Below are 23,083 nucleotides of genomic sequence, written 5' to 3' on the forward strand. Positions count from 1 at the left end.
TAGATCCCTGGGGGACACCACAGGACTATTTACATTGTAGATTGTCACTGAAGAAAAGAGATATATAAATCTAATCCAATATCCATTTTTAGACCAGTTGATCTGCCGTTTCTTTTCTTTTTCTTCTATGTCCCACTCTCCCTTGTGGAGGGGGTCCGGTCCGATCCGGTGGCCATGTACTGCTTGCCTGTGTATCGGCTGGGGACATCTCTGTGCTGCTGATCCGCCTCCGCTTGTGATGGTTTCCGGCTGGCTCCGCTGTGAACAGGACTCTCGCTGCTGTGTTGGACTGGACTCTCGCGACTGTGTTGGATCCATTGTGGATTGAACTCTCACAGTATCATGTTAGACCCGCTCGACATCCATTGCTTTCCTCCTCTCCAAGGTTCTCATAGTCATCATTGTCACCGACGTCCCACTGGGTGTGAGTTTTCCTTGCCCTTATGTGGGCCTACCGAGGATGTCGTGGTGGTTCGTGCAGCCCTTTGAGACACTAGTGATTTAGGGCTACATAAGTAAACATTGATTGATTGATTGATTATTATTAATACTTTGGCCGGCTTTCCGGATTAGTTTGTTTTTCCGGTTTAAGTCCCTTTTGCTGGTGCTGCTCCCCCGACAAACCGCTGCAAAGTACAGGGCACTGATCTCTAACAGATTGCTGCACACATTAAAGGACCTAAGCTTACTCAGGAAAAAAAGTCTGCTCATGCCCTTCTTGTATACAGCTTTGCTGTTGTCCTTCCAGTCCGCTCTTCAAGTGGACTACCACCTCCCGGCCCTGGATCTTGATTGGCTCCGCAGGGATCATGTTCTTCTTGCTAGTGAAAAAGTTTGCCTTTAAAATCAATCATCAATCAATCAATCAATGTTTACTTATATAGCCCTAAATCACTAGTGTCTCAAAGGGCTGCACAAACCACCACGACATCCTCGGTAGGCCCACATAAGGGCAAGGAAAACTCCCACCCAGTGGGACGTCGGTGACAATGATGACTATGAGAACCTTAGAGAGGAGGAAAGCAATGGATGTCGAGCGGGTCTAACATGATACTGTGAGAGTTCAATCCACAATGGATCCAACACAGTCGCGAGAGTCCAGTCCAAAGCGGATCCAACACAGCAGCGAGAGTCCCGTTCACAGCGGAGCCAGCAGGAAACCATCCCAAGCGGAGGCGGATCAGCAGCGCAGAGATGTCCCCAGCCGATACACAGGAAAGCAGTACATGGCCACCGGATCGGACCGGACCCCCTCCACAAGGGAGAGTGGGACATAGAAGAAAAAGAAAAGAAACGGCAGATCAACTGGTCTAAAAAGGGAGTCTATTTAAAGGCTAGAGTATACAAATGAGTTTTAAGGTGAGACTTAAATGCTTCTACTGAGGTGGCATCTCGAACTGTTACCGGAAGGGCATTCCAGAGTACTGGAGCCCGAACGGAAAACGCTCTATAGCCCGCAGACTTTTTTTGGGCTTTGGGAATCACTAACAAGCCGGAGTCCTTTGAACGCAGATTTCTTGCCGGGACATATGGTACAATACAATCGGCAAGATAGGATGGAGCTAGACCGTGTAGTATTTTATACGTAAGTAGTAAAACCTTAAAGTCACATCTTAAGTGCACAGGAAGCCAGTGCAGGTGAGCCAGTACAGGCGTAATGTGATCAAACTTTCTTGTTCTTGTCAAAAGTCTAGTAGCCGCATTTTGTACCAACTGTAATCTTTTAATGCTAGACATGGGGAGACCCGAAAATAATACGTTACAGTAGTCGAGGCGAGACGTAACAAACGCATGGATAATGATCTCAGCGTCTTTAGTGGACAGAATGGAGCGAATTTTAGCGATATTACGGAGATGAAAGAAGGCCGTTTTAGTAACGCTTTTAATGTGTGCCTCAAAGGAGAGAGTTGGGTCGAAGATAATACCCAGATTCTTTACCGTGTCGCCTTGTTTAATTGTTTGGTTGTCAAATGTTAGAGTTGTATTATTAAATAGAGTTCGGTGTCTAGCAGGACCGATAATCAGCATTTCCGTTTTTTTGGCGTTGAGTCGCAAAAAGTTAGCGGACATCCATTGTTTAATTTCATTAAGACACGCCTCCAGCTGAATGTCATACAGTATAATGTACAGGTGACAACATTAGTCATCTTATACCCTACAGAATGTATTGACCCCCTCTATTTCTGGCTAACAGGTGAGGATCACCATGGAGGACATGGACCTTTCATTAGAGAACACCTCCATTGTCCACCTGACCGCGCCCATACTTCCGGACACAGCGGACATCTCCAACATGACCATCCTTCGCACGGGCAACGGCACCATCGTGCACGACCAGATGTTCCTAAACACGCTGCCCGCCCGCGGCCTCTCCGGCATCTTTGTGTGGTCCGCCTTGCTTATCACCTGTCATCAGGTAAGCTTATCCAGGAAGCTCATTTGTGTTTTATCACAGCGATATGGCTGAAAACTGTATCATGATATACGGTACGGGCCAAAAGTTTGGACACACCTTCTCATTTTAAAGAGTTTTCTTTATTTTCATGACTATTTACATTTTACATTGTCACTGAAGGCATCAAAACTGAGAGAATGCCAAGAGTTTGCAAAACAGTAATCAGAGAAAAAGCTGGCTATTTTGAAGAAACTAGAATATAAAACATGTTTTCAGTTATTTCACCTTTTTTTTGTTAAGTCCATAACTCCACATGTGTTCATTCATAGTTTTAATGCCTTCAGTGACAATCTACAATGTAAATAGTCATGAAAATAAAGAAACGCATTGTGTCCAAACGTTCGGTACTGTACTGTAAGTGTTTTATGTTGTTCGATAACCATTGATCTTTTTTATGACCTATGGAAATATGGACCAGGGGAAAACTATATTAAATTAAAATAGATTTTTTTTTTATTTCAAATGTAACCTTCATCTGATTATAATCCTCTCAGCTATCAAGACGAAAAGGAAATGTCAACACAACCATGAAAAACACCCAAACTATGTAAACACTATTCAAAAATAACAATGACCCCTTTGAATGAAGGTGCAAAAATAGGGAATATCTGTAAATGACCTAATATAGTATAACAAAATAGTGCAAAGTGTGAAAATACAAAGAGAGAGGACCTGAGAATAACGTCCCATTAACGCACAAGTTCTTTTTAAGCCTCGGGCTATGCCGTAGAGGGGGAAACATTCTGTAAATATCGGCTTCAAAAGCAATGGCAAATATTTCTCCCGACTAAAGAGGATCAGTTTTTGCTGTGAGACGAGGCCACATCGCCGCAGCAAAAACCTGCTGCGCGGGTCGTTCAGAGGTGGGTGGTGCTCAGTTTCACTTCCGTTTTTAGAATACAGTTAAGGTGTTCATGCTTTGTCAAAGATATTTTGTAATGTTAATCTGTGATATTTGCATCTAAGGAATGCAAGTATCTGGGGGATGGGGGGTTCTTGCTTGCTGAAATATTGTGTAAATTATTTTTATAACATGTTCTGGTCGAGTTCTCAATTACAGAATAATTAGCGGCCTGAATATTACATTTTTTTAATAAATATAGAAGGTTAAAACATTTCCAAAGAGCAATATGGAGACGATTAACTTGTACAACATGTAATGTACAGAATATCAGAAGCATTTATTCAGGTAGAAATATCACAGATTATATTAACAAAAGCATGATCGTAACAATGCACATTTTGTTGTTATTAATGCGTGAAACTGATATTTAAACATGGAAGTTTAGCTCCTACTCTAAAAGTAAGGGCTCCTAAAGCAGGAATACAAATTCTGTATTCTTAACAAAATCTGTCAAGACATCAACGCACTGCACATTTTTTTTTTAAATTAAAAATCCTTGTCCTTTTTGTTTTGAGCTGTTTAAAAAAGCATAATATTAACTCAAGTTTCATTTAAGCAAAGTATTTGTCCAGCCATGGTGTTAAAACTTGAAAATTCTGTCTATAGTACACTTATTAATTATATCTGTTTGCGATGAATCGTGATTAATTTTGAGTTGACTTTGAAAATGTGATTAATCATGGTAAAATATTAAAATTATTTGACATTCCTTAAATATATATATATATATATATATATATATATATATATATATATATATACACACACATATATATCATGTCTTTACACATATATTTACATTATATGTGTGTATGTTATATATATATATATATATATATATATATATATATATATATATATATATATATATATATATATATATATATATATACATATGTGTGTGTATATATATAGTAATATATATATGTGTGTGTGTGTGTGTATATATATATATATATATTAGATATGCGTGGTTTGCGGTCTCATCCGCGGATAAACCGCGGGTCGGGCAGGTGACATGACAAAAAAATAGATTTTAATTAGATTCGGGCAGGTGGCGGTTGAATCATCCGGAAATATTTGATATACATGGTTCTGGGATCGGTATCCTTTGCCATTCAAAGAGCCATTTAAGACCCGTGTCACAAAGCGAAGAAGACAATAGGAGACGCTAATATTCTCTAGAATGACTACCGGCAGTCACCCAGATAAGTATTAGGGCGTGCTATGAAGTCCTTGACTTTGTCGCCCTCTACAGCATGTACAATCTTCCGCAGCAACACGCACACAACTGCAAGGCATACTGGGTGACACAGAGTACACTAATGGTTGTGATATAAACAATATTAACACTCTTAGTAATATGCGCCACGCTGTGAAGCCACACCAAACAAGATTGACAAACACATTTCGGGAGGACTTCCTCCCAGTAACACAACATAAAGGCAACACAACAAATACCCAGAATCCTTTGTATCCATGACAAATCCTGAATATTTTATACACCCCGCTAGCAGCAAACCCCACCACGGGTTTAGACAGCTCTGTGAGTGGTAAAGGTGGCCAACCTCTGATGTATTTCAGCGAGCGGGTGCGTTTCTGATAAAATGTTGGTTCGGGTGAACGGCGGGTGGATGACGACTTTGGTGACGCGGTTGCAGATGATATAATTACCTATGCGCGCATCTCTAATATATATATATATATATATATAGACACAAACATATTTAATTTGTATAGCAAGAGCGGTCACTCTTTTGCAACAGTTTCTGCGGCTGCGGGCGTTTGAACTACAAAATTACGATATTAATCCTAACTTAAACCGGTGACAATCGGTATTCCCGTATTAAATTAAAATGGTCGAAAAAACGTCATTCATAAGTGCAAATTGATGCAGACGGACTGCTTAAATGCTGACATGTAAACAACGCATTTCCCCGTTACGAAATGTCATTCTCCAATCTAAACATGAATAAACACATTACCGTCTGTGCTGTTTATGCACAAAGTGTTCGATAAACTCGACAACAGGAAGTGAACTCACGTGACGTCACAAAACGGAAGTGAAACCACCTTTGCAATTTAAAATGGAACAAGATAGACATAATTGAACACACATATACAAATAGTATAGCTCTTATAAAGCCAGAACACAACAAAAATGTAAATATAAAAATGTCAAATAAAAAACACAAATAACTTGGATTGTAGGTGGATATTCCTGACAATTAAAGCTAGTAAACAGGCTTGATTGAGTTGGCAGCAGAGAGAGAGATGCGCCGTTTGCACCGGAAAATCAGGAGGGATGTAGCGCTCACAGGAACTCTGAGGGAAAGCGCCGATTTGATACCAATACCCACCTTGGTATGGATATTATTTAGTCCTTAGTAACTATCAAAATAATTCTCTATGTTGGTCGCTTTAGGACTTTTGCACTGAGCAGCCTGGACAGGTATCACTTTACTTGCAATTAGTTCCTTCCCCTATTCTATGGTTACTATCACATTTTCCTCGCTGCCATTCTGAAAAAAATCAAGGCAAATAACACAGTTTATGTGATAAATATTAAGGCAGGTGTTTCCTGGCATTTTAGATCATGTAATGTTTCAATGACGGTGTATATAATAATGTAAGGTGTAATTAAAGATGGCTGGGAAATGACACGCTGCACGCACCGCCCTCGCCAGAGGACCAAGAGCAATTGTTAAATCCATAAAGGTTTATTACCTCACTCTTTACCTTTTCCGAGCTCAGTGTTTGAGGCCACGCTCCGCTGTAACCAGGAGTTAAAGTACATGCTCTGCATTCACTACGTGTAACGTGGTCACTGTTTGAACAGCTTGGCGCTTTATTAAGTGTAAAAGTAAAAAAGAAGAGTCATATAACAAGGCATATTTCGATATGTGCATATGTCCCATTGTGTGTGCTGATAGCTTATCATCATAGTTTCATCATTGACTCACCAAGCTCAGCTATCAGTCTTGACATCGGGAGAGGCGGTGCACCAGGCAAGGTTGAAATTCTTGACAGTGGTTTGGTTATTTACTTTTCAAGGTTTCATACACTCTACATTAAAAGCTCGACAACTGCAAAAAATTAAAAACCTTATATAAGTGAACACATGATGTACGTGTCTATTTTAGCCTACTATCAAGGCTGACACAAGTCTTCGTTGACAGAAATATTAAACAGTTATATTTATTCTACACATTTTTACAACATTGGAAAACATTAGTACAACTCGGGCTTCTCAGTGGGTGAGATTAGATTAGATTAGATTAGATAGTACTTTATTTATTCCGTCAGGAGAGTTCCTTCAGGAAAATTACAATTTTCAGCACAATCCCATTCAAGATCAGACAAACATTACAGGGAGACAGAACAGGATCGCTGACGGGTCTGCCGGCTTCCAGCGCCCCTTACAAAAAAGATATCAGTCAATCAATCAATCAATGTTTATTTATGTAACCCTAAATCACTAGTGTCTCAAAGGGCTGCACAAACCACAACACAAACCACAACGACATCCTGGGTAGAGCCCACATAAGGGCAAGGAAAACTCACCCCAGTGGGACGTCGGTGACAGTGACAATGATGACTATGAGAAACCTTGGAGAGGACCGCATATGTGTGCAACCCCCCCCTCCCCCCCATATATATATATATATATATATATATATATATATATTAGAAATACGCAGATAGGCAATTATATAATCCGCAACCGCATCACCAAAGTCTTCATCCACCCGCCGTCCACCCGAACCAACATTTTATCAGAACCGCAACCGCCCGTTGAAATACATCAGAGGTCGGCCACCTTTACCACTCAAAGTGCTATTTAAACCCGGTTCAGAGTAAAGAAGACAATGGAGGTCGCTAACGTTCTCGCGAATATCCAATGATGTTCATCCTGATGACAACAATAAGGGCGTGCTGTGAAGCCATTTCCTTTGACACCTTCAACAACATGTACAAACCGATTGTTAGCCCAGTAACATGTTGTATGCAGCTTCCGCGATCACTAGTACAAGATTGAAAGGCATACTGGGTGACACAGAGTACACTGCTGGTTGTGTTATAAACAATTTTAACACTCTTACTAATTTGCGCCACGCTGTGAAGCCACACCAAAAAAGAAGAATGACAAACATATTTCGGGAGAACATCCTCACAGTAACACAACATAAACGCAACACAACAAATAGCCAGAATCCTTTGCATCTGTGACACATCCTGAATATATTTTACACCCCCACGCCCCCAACCCCGCCCACCTTACCGACGCACGGGGGGGATGGCGGGGTTTGCTGCTAGCGGGTTTGTCATGGATGCAAAGGATTCTGGGTATTTGTTGTGTTGCGTTTATGTTGTGTTACTGGGAGGATGTTCTCCCGAAATGTGTTTGTCATTCTTGTTTGGTGTGGTTTCACAGCATGGCGCATATTACTAAGAGTGTTATAATTGTTTATATCACAACCATTAGTGTACTCTGTGTCACCCAGTATGCCTTGCAGTCGTGTGCGAGTGTCTGCGGTAGCCAAACGCAACATGTTGCTGGACTAACAAGCAGATCGTACATGCTGTAGAAGGCGACAAAGCTAATGGCTTCATAGCACGCTCTAATACTTATTAACTGGGTGACTGCCGGCAGTCATTCTATAGAATGTTTGCGTCTCCTATTGTCTTCTTCTCTTTGTGACACGGGTCATAAATGGCTCTTTGAATGGTAAAGGATACCGATCCCTGAACCATGTATATCAAATATTTCCAAATGGTTCAACCGCCACCCGCCCGAATCTAATGAAAATCTATTTTTTCGGCATGTCACCCCGCCCGACTCCGCGGATGAGACCGCAAACCGCGCATCTCTAATATATATATATATATATATATATATATGTATATATATATATATATATATATATATATATGTATGCATATATATATATATATATATATATATATATATATATATATATATATATATATATATGTATGCATATATATATATATGCATATATATATATGCATATATTGGCCCTAGTGTGTGAGTGTGAATGTTGTCTGTCTATCCGTGTTGGCCCTGCGATGCGGTTGCGACTTGTCCAGGATGTACCCCGCCTTCCGCCGAATTGTAGCTGAGATAGGCGCCAGCGCCCCCCGCGACCCCAAAAGGGAATAAGCGGTAGAAAATGGATGGATGGATGGCATATATATATATATATATATATATATATATATATATATATATATATATATATACATACATGTATATAAGTAGCACTGCAACAAAACAAACAGGAGCTTGTCTCTCTTGTTTTGTCATCTGTGCATGTGTGTTTTCTCGCTCTTTTTTAATTACAAAAATATAAAATTCAAGTCTCACACAGTCAAGATGATGGTCATTATTACGGCTCATTAGTGGACTAATTAAGCATGAACTAATGGGTTTAAAAGTGTTTTCCAGAAGAAAACACAACATCGCAGATGTGCTTTTTCTCTTTCCGCAGACAGCTGTAAATCCAAACACTTTAAAACTGGGGGCCCGCAACCTGCGGCTCGAGAGCCGCATGTGGCTCTTTAGCGCGCCCTAGTGGCTCCCTGGAGCTTTTTCAAAGATGTATGAAAATAGAAAAAGATGGGGGAGAATATATTTTTGTTTTAATATGGTTTCTGTAGGACAGACCTGGGCAAATTAAGGCCCGGGGGCCACATGCGGCCGGTTGAGCTTTTCAATCCGGCCCGCCGGACATTCCCAAATAATATTTTTAGATCTTTAAGATGGAAAGTGTAGCTGCCATTATGATGTGCAGTCATGTTTTCTAATGACCGTGAGTCTTCAACTATACAAAGTTGGAATTTGCGCTTTTGCATGATATACTAGTTACGATGGTAATATAGCTAGTTACTATGGTAACCTAATTAGTTACTATGGTAATCTAAGTCACAGCAGCTCAGACGAAGCACAAAGCAGATTTCCGTAGCGGCCAGCCTGAAATTTGGGTGTCAGGGACAGACGCGGAAGGAGATTTTTACAACAAAGTTCGAAAGCTTAGTGATAAATCAGATTGTAGGTGGGTTTTTTTTTACCCTTTACGTTCATATTTTGCTGTGTCTGTTGCATTTTTGTTGCGTTTCGCTTGAATGTGAAATATGTGGATGAAGGAGGGGTGTGAAGCTCATATGTTGTCAATATTCAGTGTTTTATCCTTCATAGTTAATATTGTAAGCCGCTCATTCTTTATTTTCATGTACATTCTGGGTGTCTCATTCAGTTAAAAAAAAAAAAAGGAAAATTCCATTTTTTAAGCCAGTCTGTCATAACGTTTTTAGCATTCAGACATTATTGTGAGGTTTTGTATTAATGTTCCTAAAATGAGATATACCGGCTCCTAGACACAATTTTTTTCTCTAAATGTGGCCTCTGGAATCAAAATAACAGCCCAGGCCTGACTTAAATAAATATTGAACATCTTAAAGTGCATATGTCCTAGTTGGAAAAACTAGGTCGGACGTTGTCTTTTTGTTTATTGCCATCACACGATCACAACATTCCCGCTCGTTGGTCCGTGTCGATGGGACAACATTGCCAGCCAATTTTGAAGCTAAAATATTAACACTTAAAGACATTTGGCTTTGTAATCATATTTTGTTCCTCCTCATTTTTGTTACATCGCCAATCAAGTGGGTGTCTTTGCCTCCTTTGTGTGTAAGCGAGTATTCTCGCTCTCCGCCCACTGGCACAAAGATTGTGAACGACTGAAAAGAGGGTTCACTGCATTGAATTAATTCTACGGTTAAATAAACGCTCTCTGGTGCTGAAAGCGATGCACAAATAGAGACGTCTTTCTCCCGGTTTGAAGCGAGAGACAAACAAACCCCAGCCATACGGCTCACCAATTTTGATTGGCTAACGTAGCTGTCACTCAACTACCGGTGACAGCAGAGGAAAAACTAATTAAAATCTCAATGTCGATTCAATGTTGGTTAATCGTGCAGCCCTAATGCCCAGACGTGCATTCTTTCCGAATGAAGCTTTCCCTCTCTTTTAGTCGCTGAAAATGCCATTTGCAATCGTAGAAAAGTCAAAAGCGCTTCATAGAAGAGTACTCAAACTAAGGCATGACAGTTTTGAGGTAGTTAGGTAGGTAGGTAGGTAGGTAGGCAGGTAGGTAGGTAAATTGATAAATAGAAAGTACTTTATTGATTCCTTCAGCTGCGATGAGTTGGCGACTTGTCCAGAGTGTACTCCGCCTTCCGCCCGATTGTAGCTGAGATAGGCACCAGCGCCCCCCCGTCACCCCAAAGGGAATAAGCGGATGGATGGATGATTCCTTCAGGAGAGTTCCCTCAGGAAAATTTAAATGCCAGCAGCAGTGTACAGTATTGAGATCGAATTGATGTTGGTCGAGAAGGCCTGACTTTGTCTCTGTAGGGGCCGGTATATCACATTTTTGGAACATTAATACAAAACCTCACAATAATGTCTGAATGCTAAAAACGTTATGACAGACTGGCTTAAAAAATGGAATTTTCCCATTTTTTTTAACTGAATGAGACACCCAGAATGTACATGAAAATAAAGAATGAGGGGCTTACAATATTAACTGTGAAGGATAAAACACTGAATATTGACAACATATGAGCGTCACACCCCGCCTTCATCCACATATTTCACATTCAAGCGCAACAAAAATGCAACAAACACAGCAAAATATGAACGTAAAGGGTAAAAAAAAACCTCACCTACAATCTGATTTATCACTGCACAGGTCAGGACTCTGTGCAGGCCAGTCAAGTTCATCCACACCAGACTTTTCGCCACACCTAGTGTGTGTGTGTGGCAATCATTGGTACTTTAACTTTATCGACCTTGCTTTGTGCACTGGTGCACAGTCATTTTGCAAGAGGAAGGGGCCCGCTCCTAACTGTTCCCACCAGGTTGGGAGCATGGTATTGTCCAAAATGTTTTGGTATCCTGGAGCATTCAAAGTTCCTTTCACTGGAACTAAGGGGAAAAGCCCTACTCCTGGAAAAAAAACCCACACCATCATTCCACCTGCACCAAATTTCACACTCCACACAATGCAGTCCGAAATGTACCGTTCTCCCGGCAACCTTCAAACCCAGACTGGTCCATCAGATTGCCAGATGGAAACGCGTGATTCATCATTCCAGAGAACTCGTGCTTTGCACCACTGCATCCCACGCTTTGCCTTGGACTTGGTGATGCATGGCTTAGATGCAGCTGATCGGCCATGTAATCCCATTCCATGAAGTTCTCTGCGTACTGTACGTGGGCTAATTGGAAAGTCACATGAAGTTTGGAGCTCTGTAGCAACTGACTGTGCAGAAAGTTGGCATGTTCTATGGTCTGGATCTTGTTTTTTGTTACTTTTGGTTTTGAACTCCATTCGTTCCTGTTTTTTGATGCACTCTTGTCTGTTTTGGTTGCCACGGTGGCATGATTTTCACCTGCTGCTGGTGTTCGGACACACACACCTGTTGTCAATCATGACATGACTATTTAAGCCTGTCGTTGCCAGGTAGTCAGCCTGGCGACATTGACATTACTTTACTGACATTATTCAACACTTCCTCTGCCCGTGTTGGATATCTTGTTTCTGTTCAGTCCACACCATAGTTCTCGTCACCGTAAGTGTTTTTGTTTCATATTCATAGTTCTGCCTTAGTTTTAGTTTTGTTCCCTGCGTTTTTTTTGTTTCATATTCATAGTTCTGCCTTAGTGTTAGTTTTGTTCCCTGCGTTTTTTTGTTTCATATTCATAGTTCTGCCTTATGTTAGTTTTGTTCCCTGCGTTAAGTGTTGTGCCTCCACTGTGAGCACCTTTTGTTTGTACCCTTTTTGAGTAAAAATTAAATATGTTCTTACCGTCAAGCCACGACTGGTCTAATCCTATTGCTTCTCGGGAAAACAATCCTCGCAGTAATTTGCGAAAAAAATCCGCGTCCTGACAAAAGTCTTTGCACTATGTGCTTCAGCATCCACTGACCCCCTCTCTGTCAGTTTACGTGGCCTACCACTTTGTGGCTGAGTTGCTGTTGTTCCCAAACTCTTCCATTTTCTTATAATAAAGCCCACAGTTGACTTTGTAATAATTAGGAGCGGCCCATTCTTTCACAAATGTTTGTAGAAACAGTCTCCATGCCTAAGTGCTTGATTTTATACACCTGTGGTCGGGCCAAGTGATTAGGACACCTGATTCTGATCATTTCGATGGGTGGCCAAATACTTTTGGCGATATAGTGTACTTTTCTGTCTTGCCTCTGGTGAGGTGGGTCACATTTTTTTCCGCTCCCTCTTCTCCCAGCTTGCTCCCTTTTGTTTTTGTCTTGTCTGAACTTTTTTGAAGCGTCTTTCTTTGCGCTGTCCTCAAATCCAAACATCAGACATGGATTTGATCAGCGGGACTCTCGACGCAATTGACAAGATCTTTTCGACGAGGAAAAGAGGTTCGGGGGAGCCTGGCTGCCCTGATGGAACCATTGCTGCGGCGTACGTGAGAGATTCCTGGGACAGATGGAGAATCATGTGCCTCTCAGTCCTTTCCATCGAGGACGTGGAAGACATCTACCTATTTGGAACCGTGGTCGCGGTGCACTTGCTGATTGGGCTGGACATTGCTCTGGTGTATTCTCACATTCGTAAGACGATGGAAGCCACTCCAGGAGCCCAAAGGCTGTTCGTCGCAATGGATGGTTTGGGCAGGGCAGTGGGAACACAGACTGCTGCGATTTCTGAACTGAATCGCAAGATGGATCACATCATGGAGAAACTTTCTGAAAAGGAGAATTGAATTGAATTTGAGAGCACCCAGCATGGACGAATAGAACAGACAAGTCATTGTTTTTTGTCTGCCGACGGAAAACAAACATCTTATTTGTTAGACCCGCTCGACATCCATTGCTTTCCTCCTCTCCAAGGTTCTCATAGTCATCATTGTCACCGACGTCCCACTGGGTGTGAGTTTTCCTTGCCCTTATGTGGGCCTACCGAGGATGTCGTAGTGGTTTGTGCAACCCTTTGAGACACTAGTGATTTAGGGCTATATAAGTAAACATTGATTGATTGATTGATCTTAATCTACAATTTGACTCTCTCAAACGGCCTTGACGCTGTGGAAACAGGACCAGGCTGTTCTAAAAACACCCCCGAGGACACCTCAGGACACCTCAGTGATAGACGCTTTTGACCTCCCTGCCTCCTCAACGACACCTGGAGTCAAATCTTTTGCAGATCGGCCTCAGTCTATACCTCCCTCCCTCCTCAACGACACCTGGAGTCAAACTTTTGCAGATCGGTCTCAGTCTAAAAAACATTACATCATCACACCCAAGACAATTGGGCTTACACGCACACCCCCACGCCTTCACCACCGCTTTTTCCCCTCGGGTGATGGTCGGCTGGCAGCACTTCAAAGCAGCAGTCGCCTTCCAGGGCCCCAACTCCCCGCCCCTCTGTTGCGAGTTTGTCGTGATTAAATGTAACGTTTTTATGTGTGCATAGCACGGAGGTTTTTTTCCCACTCCAGACTAGGCCCCCCTTAGGAGCCCAGTCTAGATTGTATTTTTTTTACTCATCTTCTTCCCCAGCGTTTTACTTTGTCCCATCTTTTACAGGGTGCCTCGTGGCGACTCATCAGCGTTCCTGTTCTGTAACCCTGTACACGGTTTGTTTGTCTAATCTTGAACGGGGTTGTGCTGTGAACAAAAATGTGGTTGTACTTGTTACAATGACAATCAAGACCTACCTACCTATTTACCTGCACATCACCTGCCGTCTCTACGTCTCCAGGGTCATTCCACAAGCCAACACATCCCATTTGAACAAATATATTAATAACCAATGATGTAATGTGAGTTTGTGTGTTTTCACTGTGGATGTTGGAAAATGTGCTGTGGACCAAATAAAGTCGCTGCTTGTGTCATAACGCGCAGGCCAAATAATAAATCGTTGAACTTGGAAGCGATTGCAATTGTACTTTCCCATTCAAATAAATCCATTTATCTGCACAAAGCAGTGTGAAAAATGTATTATTTATTCTCATCTGAATTTCTGTCATTGTGTTTGCGTTGGCAGCTCTTTACACAGAAAGGAATGGATTTTCAGCAATTAATCGCAGCCAGGCTGCACTGACCAAGCGGATTATTAATGTGCAAGAAGATACTCTGCACACTTTTGATAAATACGGACTATCACAGCCGCAGTCTGTAGTTTTGATTCCCATGCAGCTTTACCCCGTTACGTCTGGTTTGCCAACGTTGATATTGGATTTGTGATTTTCCACCAGATCTACACACACCTGCGCTCCTACACCGTCCCCAACCAGCAGCGCTACATCATCCGAATCCTCCTCATCGTGCCCATTTACGCCTTCGACTCCTGGCTCAGCCTGCTGTTCATCAGCGACAACCAGTACTACGTCTACTTCGACTCGGTTCGGGACTGCTACGAAGGTACGTGCACCGTGGAGGACGGTCTGAGCATCACCCCTCCACTCCAAAAAAAAAAAGGAACTCGCCAAACCAGTCCAGGTTGTCATGTTAATTGAAAGCTGATACTGCATGAAGAGGGTATTGTTTTTTTTTTCGTTTTAACCAATAGACCTTATTCAGTTACAGCAGGGTTGTCAAACACTTTTTCATTGAGGGCCACATTTTAGTTATAGCCGCTTGTAACGTCGAATGATATATGAATTTTCCTATGCATTTGATTATTATATATATTTTTGGTAACACTAGTATGGAGAACATTCTAAGTAAAAAGACTTAATTTAAAGTTATTTGGACAGTAAGGGACCATATAAGGATTAGGGTTAGGGGTACTAATAAGCAATAATTATGAGGTTATTGAGGGAAGACTCTTAGGTCAGTGTTTTTCGACCACTGTGCCCACTAGTGTGCCGTGGGAAATTATGCAACTTCACCTAATTGGTCCAAAAAATAATTTTTTGACACTCAATAATTAAAACAATGCAGTGCAGTGTTTTTTAACCAGAGATGATCTAATTTCACCTATTTGGGTTAAAAGTAGGGGTGTAACGGTACACAAACATTTCGGTTCGGTACGTACCTCGGTTTAGAGGTCACGGGTCGGTTCATTTTCGGTACAGTAAGAAAACAACAAAATATAAATTTTTGGGGTATTTATTTACCAAATTTGTAAACAATGGCTTGATCCTTTTAACATTGGGAACACTATAATAATTCTGCCCACGTTAATCCACATTAAACTGCTTTAAGTTGTTGCTTAGATGAAATAAAATTACACAACTTTTCTTCTACATATAAAAAGTGCAACATTAAACAGTTTCAAGTCAACTCATCATGCTTAATTTATTACAGCATTGGGGAAGCCTGTAGTTGATTTTTATTATGTCAATGTTATATTTTTATCAACATGTGATAGCAGGGACCCTGCCATTCAAAACTAGGCTGCTACATTACTAATGATTAATTAGGCATAGCTCGGTTGGTAGAGTGGCCGTGCCAGCAACTTGAGGGTTGCAGTTTCGATTCCCGCTTGTGCCATCCTAGTTACTGCCCTTGTGTCCTTGGGCAAGACACTTTACCCACCTGCTCCCAGTGCCACCCACACTGGTTTAAATGTAACTTAGATATTGGGTGTCAGTATGTAAAGCGCTTTGAGTCACTTGAGAAAAGCGCTATGTAAATATAATTCAATTCAATTCAATGTAACTATAGCTGAAAATTCATCGCTGACCACCATGGAGTTTATGTAGGCTTTATGATGCACTTAAACTATTTTATACAGAATGAGAGACAGAAACTCTTCATTTAATATAATGTCCTTTATTGCTGCTTCAACACAGCTCAATCAACACTGTCCGTAACACACGCACACACACACACCGCAAAATGAGTTAACGTTTCGCTAAAAGCTAACTAGCCTTCACCTAAAGCCAGGACTGCGAGTGAGCTGAGCTGCAGTTTGTTTCTAGAAGGTCAACGGGCTCATAGTGATGTTTAGAAAGTAGTTGACCTGGAATATGGACGGCGTGGCGCAGTGGGGAGAGTGGCCGTGCGCAACCCGAGCGTCCCTGGTTCAATTCCCACCTAGTACAAACCCCGTCACGTCCGTTGTGTCCTGAGCAAGACACTTCACCCTTGCTCCTGATGGGTGCTGGTTGGCGCCTTGCATGGCAGCTCCCTCCATCAGTGTGTGAATGGGTGTGTGAATGGGTAAATGTGGAAGTAGTGTCAAAGCGCTTTGAGTACCTTGAAGGTAGAAAAGTGCTATACAAGTACAACCCATTTATCATTTATTTAATATTATTTGGGGAGCGTGAGTTGCTCCCCTGCTAAACACCTATCTGCTCGACATCAACACTTAAAGGGGAACATTATCAGCAGACCTATGTAAGCGTCAATATATACCTTGATGGTGCAGAAAAAAAGACCATCTATTTTTTTTAACCGATTTCCGAACTCTAAATGGGTGAATTTTGGCGAATTAAACGCCTTTCTGTTTATTGCGCTGGAGGCGATGACGTCAGAATGTGACGTCGCCGAGGTAACACACCCACCATTTTCATTTTCAACACATTACAAACACTCTGTTATTTTCCGTTTTTTCGACTATTTTTTGGAACCTTGGAGACATCATGCCTCGACGGTGTGTTGTCGGAGGGTGTAACAACACTAACTGGGAGGGATTCAAGTTGCACCACTGGCCCAAAGATGCCAAAGTGTCTGCCGCTAGACCCCCATTGAATGTGCCAGAGTGTCTCCACATTTGACCGGCGATGCTAAGACAGACATGGCACAGAGATGTATGGATAACCTGCAGATGCATTTGCAACGATAGTCAACGAAATCACAAAGGTGAGTTTTGTTGATTTTGACTGCCAGGTAATCGATGCTAACATGCTACGCTAATCGATGCTAACATGCTATTTACCGGCGGTGCTAAAGCAGACACAGCACAGAGATGTATGGATAACCTGCAGATGCATTTGCAACGATAGTCAACGAAATCACAAAGGTGAGTTTTGTTGATGTTGACTGCCAGCTAATCGATGCTAACATGCTACGCTCATCGATGCTAACATGCTATTTACCGGGGGTGCTAAGGCAGACATGGCACAGAGATGTATGGATAACCTGCAGATGCATTTGCAACGATAGTCAACGAAATCACAAAGGTGAGTTTTGTTGATTTGGACTGCCAGGTAATCGATGCTAACATGCTATGCTAATCGATGCTAACATGCTATTTACCGGCGGTGCTAAAGCAGACATGGAACAGAGATGTATGGATAACCTGTAGATGCATTTGCAACTATATTACGTTTCCTTCCACCCACATTTAATGCGAAACAAACACTTACCAATCGACGGATTTAAGTTGCTCCAGTGTCAAAAGATGCGAAAGTCCTGATCGTTTGGTCCGCACATTTTACCGGCGATGCTAACGCAGCTATTCGGCCATGCTATGGCTATGAATAGCGTCGATAGCTATTCGCTCAATAGCTTCAGTTTCTTCTTCAATATTTTCATACTCCAACCATCCGTTTCAATACATGCGTAATCTGTTGAATCGCTTTAAATCGCTGAAATCCGAGTTTGAATCCGAGTTAATGTCGCTATATCTTGCTGTGGTATTCCCATTGTTTGTTTACATTGGCAGCACTGTGTGACGTCACAGGGAAATGGCCAGTGTCTTCGCAGAGAGCCGAAAATAAGGCACTTTAAAGCTTTATTTAGGGATATTCCGAGACCGGTAAAATTTTGAAAAAAACTTCAAAAAATACAACAAGCCACTGGGAACTGATTTTTATTGTTTTTAACGCTTTTGAAATTGTGATAATGTTCCCCTTTAAGCCTTGACGACATGCGCTCTGAATACGCATTGCTGATTGGCTTTGTATGTAACCAATCAGATGGTTGTGTGGGCGGGACAATGCAGGGTTCTGTGTACAGACAGAGGCAGAACGGATCGGAGCAGCTGAGCTTGTTAAGACTTTAGCATAGGCGGCTACTTCATATGTTCGAGTGTAACTCGTTCGGTACTGCTTCGCACCGAACCGGAACCCCCGTACCGAAACGGTTCAATACAAATACACGTACCGTTACACCACTAGTTAAAAGTATTTTTTGCAAAACAGTAATTAAAGTCTGCAAATGATGTGTTGTTGTTGAGTGTCAGTGCTGTCTCGAGCTCGGCAGAGTAACCGTGTAATACTCTTCCTTATCAGTAAGTGGCTTCCGGTAGCTAATTGCTTTGTAGATGTCGGAAACAGCGGGAGGCAGCATGCAGGTAAAAAGGTGTCTAAAGCTTAAACCAAAAATAAACAAAAGGTGAGTGCCTCTAAGAAAAGGCACTGAAGCTTAGGGAAGGCTATGTAGAACGAAACTAAAACTGATCTAGCTACAAAGTAAACAAAAATATAATGCTGGACGACAGCAAAGACTTACTGTGGAGCAAAGACGGCGTCCACAATGTACAACCGAACATGACATGACAATCGACAATGTCCACGCAAAGGAGGATAAAAAAGACTGAAATATTCTTGATTGCGGGAAATATCGCTTAAAGGAAGACAGGAAACTGCTACAGGAAAATACCATAAAAGGAGAAATAGCCACCAAAATAGGAGCGCAAGACAGGAAGTAAAACACTACACAAAGGTAAACAGTCAAAAATTCCAAATAAGTCAGGGTGTGATGTGACAGGTGGTGACAGTACACCTACTTTGAGACAAAAGCTATATTGATGCACGCTTGGTTATCAATCAATCAATCAATGTTTACTTATATAGCCCTAAATCATTAGTGTCTCAAAGGGCTGCACAAACCACTACGACATCCTCGGTAGGCCCACATAAGGGCAAGGAAAACTCACACCCAGTGGGACGTCGGTGACAATGATGACTATGAGAACCTTGGAGAGGAGGAAAGCAATGGATGTCGAGCGGGTCTAACATGATACTGTGAAAGTTCAATCCATAATGGATCCAACACAGTCGCGAGAGTCCAGTATAAAGCGGATCCAACACAGCAGCGAGAGTCCCGTTCACAGCGGAGCCAGCAGGAAACCATCCCAAGAGGAGGCGGATCAGCAGCGCAGAGATGTCCCCAGCCGATACACAGGCAAGCAGTACATGGCCACCGGATCGGACCGGACCCCCTCCACAAGGGAGAGTGGGACATAGAAGAAAAAGAAAGGAAACGGCAGATCAACTGGTCTAAAAAGGGAGTCTATTTAAAGGCTAGAGTATACAAATGAGTTTTAAGGTGAGACTTAAATGGTTCTACTGAGGTGGCATCTCGAACTGTTACCGGGAGGGCATTCCAGAGTACTGGAGCCCGAACGGAAAACGCTCTATAGCCCGCAGGCTTTTTTTGGGCTTTGGGAATCACTAATAAGCCGGAGTCCTTTGAACGCAGATTTCTTGCCGGGACATATGGTACAATACAATCGGCAAGATAGGATGGCGCTAGACCGTGTAGTATTTTATACGTAAGTAGTAAAACCTTAAAGTCACATCTTAAGTGCACAGGAAGCCAGTGCAGGTGAGCCAGTACAGGCGTAATGTGATCAAACTTTCTTGTTCTTGTCAAAAGTCTAGCAGCCGCATTTTGTACCAACTGTAATCTTTTAATGCTAGACATGGGGAGACCCGAAAATAATACGTTACAGTAGTCGAGGCGAGACGTAACAAACGCATGGATAATGATCTCAGCATCTTTAGTGGACAGAATGGAGCGAATTTTAGCGATATTACGGAGATGAAAGAAGGCCGTTTTAGTAACGCTTTTAATGTGTGCCTCAAAGGAGAGAGTTGGGTCGAAGATAATACCCAGATTCTTTACCTTGTCGCCTTGTTTAATTGTTTGGTTGTCAAATGTTAGAGTTGTATTATTAAATAGAGTTCGGTGTCCAGCAGGACCGATAATCAGCATTTCCGTTTTTTTGGCGTTGAGTTGCAAAAAGTTAGCGGACATCCATTGTTTAATTTCATTAAGACACGCCTCCAGCTGACTACAATCCGGCGTGTTGGTCAGCTTTAGGGGCATGTAGAGTTGGGTGTCATCAGCATAGCAGTGAAAGCTAACACCGTATTTGCGTATGATGTCACCTAGCGGCAGCATGTAGATGCTGAAGAGTGCAGGGCCAAGGACCGAACCCTGTTATGGTTGAAAGTCATGTCCAACAATTGCGACAACGACTTTTTACCCTCAACTGAGTTTCATTTTTTAATGATTTCTGCTGGTGGTGTGCCACCGCATTTTTTCAACACAAAAAATGTGCCTTGAAAAACAATGTCTTAGTTAATGGCTTACTGGTTGTATTATAAGGCCATGCAGAATAAGGCATTAACAAGTACTTTTTAATGACTAATTAAGAGCCAATATTTTACTAATTTGAATGTTAATAAGCAACTAATAAACGGTGAATATGTTCCCCATACTAAAGTGTCACCTTATTTTTTACGTACACTGTACAAAAAAATAATTTTTTTACAGTAAAAACTCAATCACTAGAATTTTACTCTAAAATGTACAGTGTTTTTTTGCAACATATTACGGTAAATTTAAAAACTTTACTATCGTTTTTATTTTATCGTGGCAACTGCCAATTTTTTACCGTTCAAAAAACTGTGACACTGTTTTATCATTAACAGTAAAAATAATAACCATAGATCTTACAGTAATAATACTGGCAGCTCAGTCGGCAGAATTTCTTGTAAAAAAAACAGTGGTAGAGTTTTTTCAATTTTACAGTAAAATGTATTTTGGTTAGAGTGTATGCCGTGAGTTCGAGTCATACCAAAGACTATAAAAATGGGACCCATTACCTCCCGGCTTGGCACTCAAGGGTTGGAATTGGGGGTTAAATCGCCAAAAATGATCCCTGAGCGCGGCCACCGCTGCTGCTCACTACTCCCCTCACCTCCCAGGGGGTGATCAAGGGTTGGGTCAAATGCAGAGAATAATTTCGCCACACCTCATGTGTGTGTGTGGTACTTTAGCTTTTTAACTTGATTGTCATTTTTACAGTGTACAATTTGATGGATAACTCGCTCTAAAACCATAAGTCAAGCAGAAATTTAAGTATTTTAACAAAATAAAATGTTTTGGAAAGTATGAGAATACATGTTTTGCTATATTGGATAATATTAAAGTTTAAAAGGTGTGCAACGTCATGCGGTACGTGCATTTTTTTTCTGTTAATATGGAAAAACCAAATACATTTATCGTATTTCTTTGAATTGCCGCCGGGGCGCTAATTATTTTAAAACCTTTTCTCACTCCGGCGCTTACCAAAGGCATGCAGTAAATTTAGGCCTGCGCTTATAAATTTGAGTGTGATGTAAGGATACCATCATGAAAAGCACATTTAATAAAAAAAACTTTATTATGGTCTTACCTTTACTTATAAATGAAGTCCATGCGCAGCTCCTTCTGATCAAAAGCATCGATAACTTGTTTATGGAAGTCTTCCTTATCTTTCTTCAGTTTTAAAAGTCTCTCTGTCTCGATGGAGAACTTCCTTTATTACCTCCTGCTTCGATTGAAAGTCCAGTTTAGAAAACTGTTTTATTTTAGATATGTAATCCTCCATGTTAAAGGTGCAAGCGAGAGGAAAAAATAAACGATCGCTGCTCACTCTTGCTGCTTGTTGTCACTTCTTCTGCAGTCGCAAGAAGGATCACTAGCGCCCTCTACCACCAGGAGGCGGGAGTCATTTAATGACTCATATTCGACACACGCAGCTACGGTATATTAATAAAACATAGCTGCTTACTGTTTTTTTAGCATATTCAATAGCCTGGACCTTAAATCCTACTGAATAGCTCTTAATATTTTACCTTTATGCGATTTCAAATTATTGAAATCAGCCTCCTCCATTTTGAAAATGATGACAGGTGAAGTGTCACTCGTGACGTGACGAGTTTGACCCGGTGGAAATTCTAGGCATATGCTAATTATTTGGCGAAACGAGTTTGACCCGGCGGAAATTCTAGACATGCGGTAATAAAAATAATATTTTGCAAAACGAGTTTGACCCGGCGTTAATCCTGAGCTGGGGGTAATGCTAAGCATGCGCTAATTATTTTGCGAAACGAGTTTGACCCGGCAGTAATTCTAGGCATGCGCATACTATATACCCGGCGGCATTTCAAGGAAATATACCATATGTCCCGGCAAGAAATCTGTGTTCAAAGGACTCCGGCTTATTAGTGATTCCCAAAGCCCCAAAAAAGTCTGCGGGCTATAGAGCGTTTTCATTTCGGGCTCCAGTACTCTGGAATGCCCTCCCGCTAACAGTTCGAGATGCCACCTCAGTAGAAGCATTTAAGTCTCACCTTAAAACTCATTTGTATACTCTAGCCTTTAAATAGACTCCCTTTTTAGACCAGTTGATCTGCCGTTTCTTTTCTTTTTCTTCTATGTCCCACTCTCCTTTGTGGAGGGGGTCCGGTCCGGTCCGATCCGGTGGCCATGTACTGCTTGCCTGTGTATCGGCTGGGGACATCTCTGCGCTGCTGATCCGCCTCCGCTTGGGATGGTTTCCTGCTGGCTCCGCTGTGAACGGGACTCTCGCTGCTGTGTTGGATCCGCTTTGGACTGGACTCTCGCGACTGTGTTGGATCCATAATGGATCGAACTTTCACAGTATCATGTTAGACCCGCTCGACATCCATTGCTTTCCTCCTCTCCAAGGTTCTCATA

General features: G+C 41.8%; 1 protein-coding gene across 2 annotated transcripts in view; it reads left to right on the forward strand.

Moving 5' to 3' along the window:
- tmem184a (transmembrane protein 184a) overlaps positions 1–23,083 on the forward strand; it is a 51,114-nt gene that overhangs the window by 5,672 nt on the left and 22,359 nt on the right. For both annotated transcript variants that reach the window (XM_061905275.1, XM_061905276.1), the window contains 2 exons: positions 2,195–2,416; positions 14,674–14,839. In XM_061905275.1, the coding sequence (XP_061761259.1) occupies positions 2,207–2,416; positions 14,674–14,839 (376 nt within the window). In that variant the 5' untranslated portion in view covers positions 2,195–2,206. The remainder of the gene's footprint in view (positions 1–2,194; positions 2,417–14,673; positions 14,840–23,083) is intronic.

This window comes from Nerophis ophidion, linkage group LG07, assembly GCF_033978795.1.
Source record: "Nerophis ophidion isolate RoL-2023_Sa linkage group LG07, RoL_Noph_v1.0, whole genome shotgun sequence".
Lineage (NCBI taxonomy): Eukaryota > Metazoa > Chordata > Actinopteri > Syngnathiformes > Syngnathidae > Nerophis > Nerophis ophidion.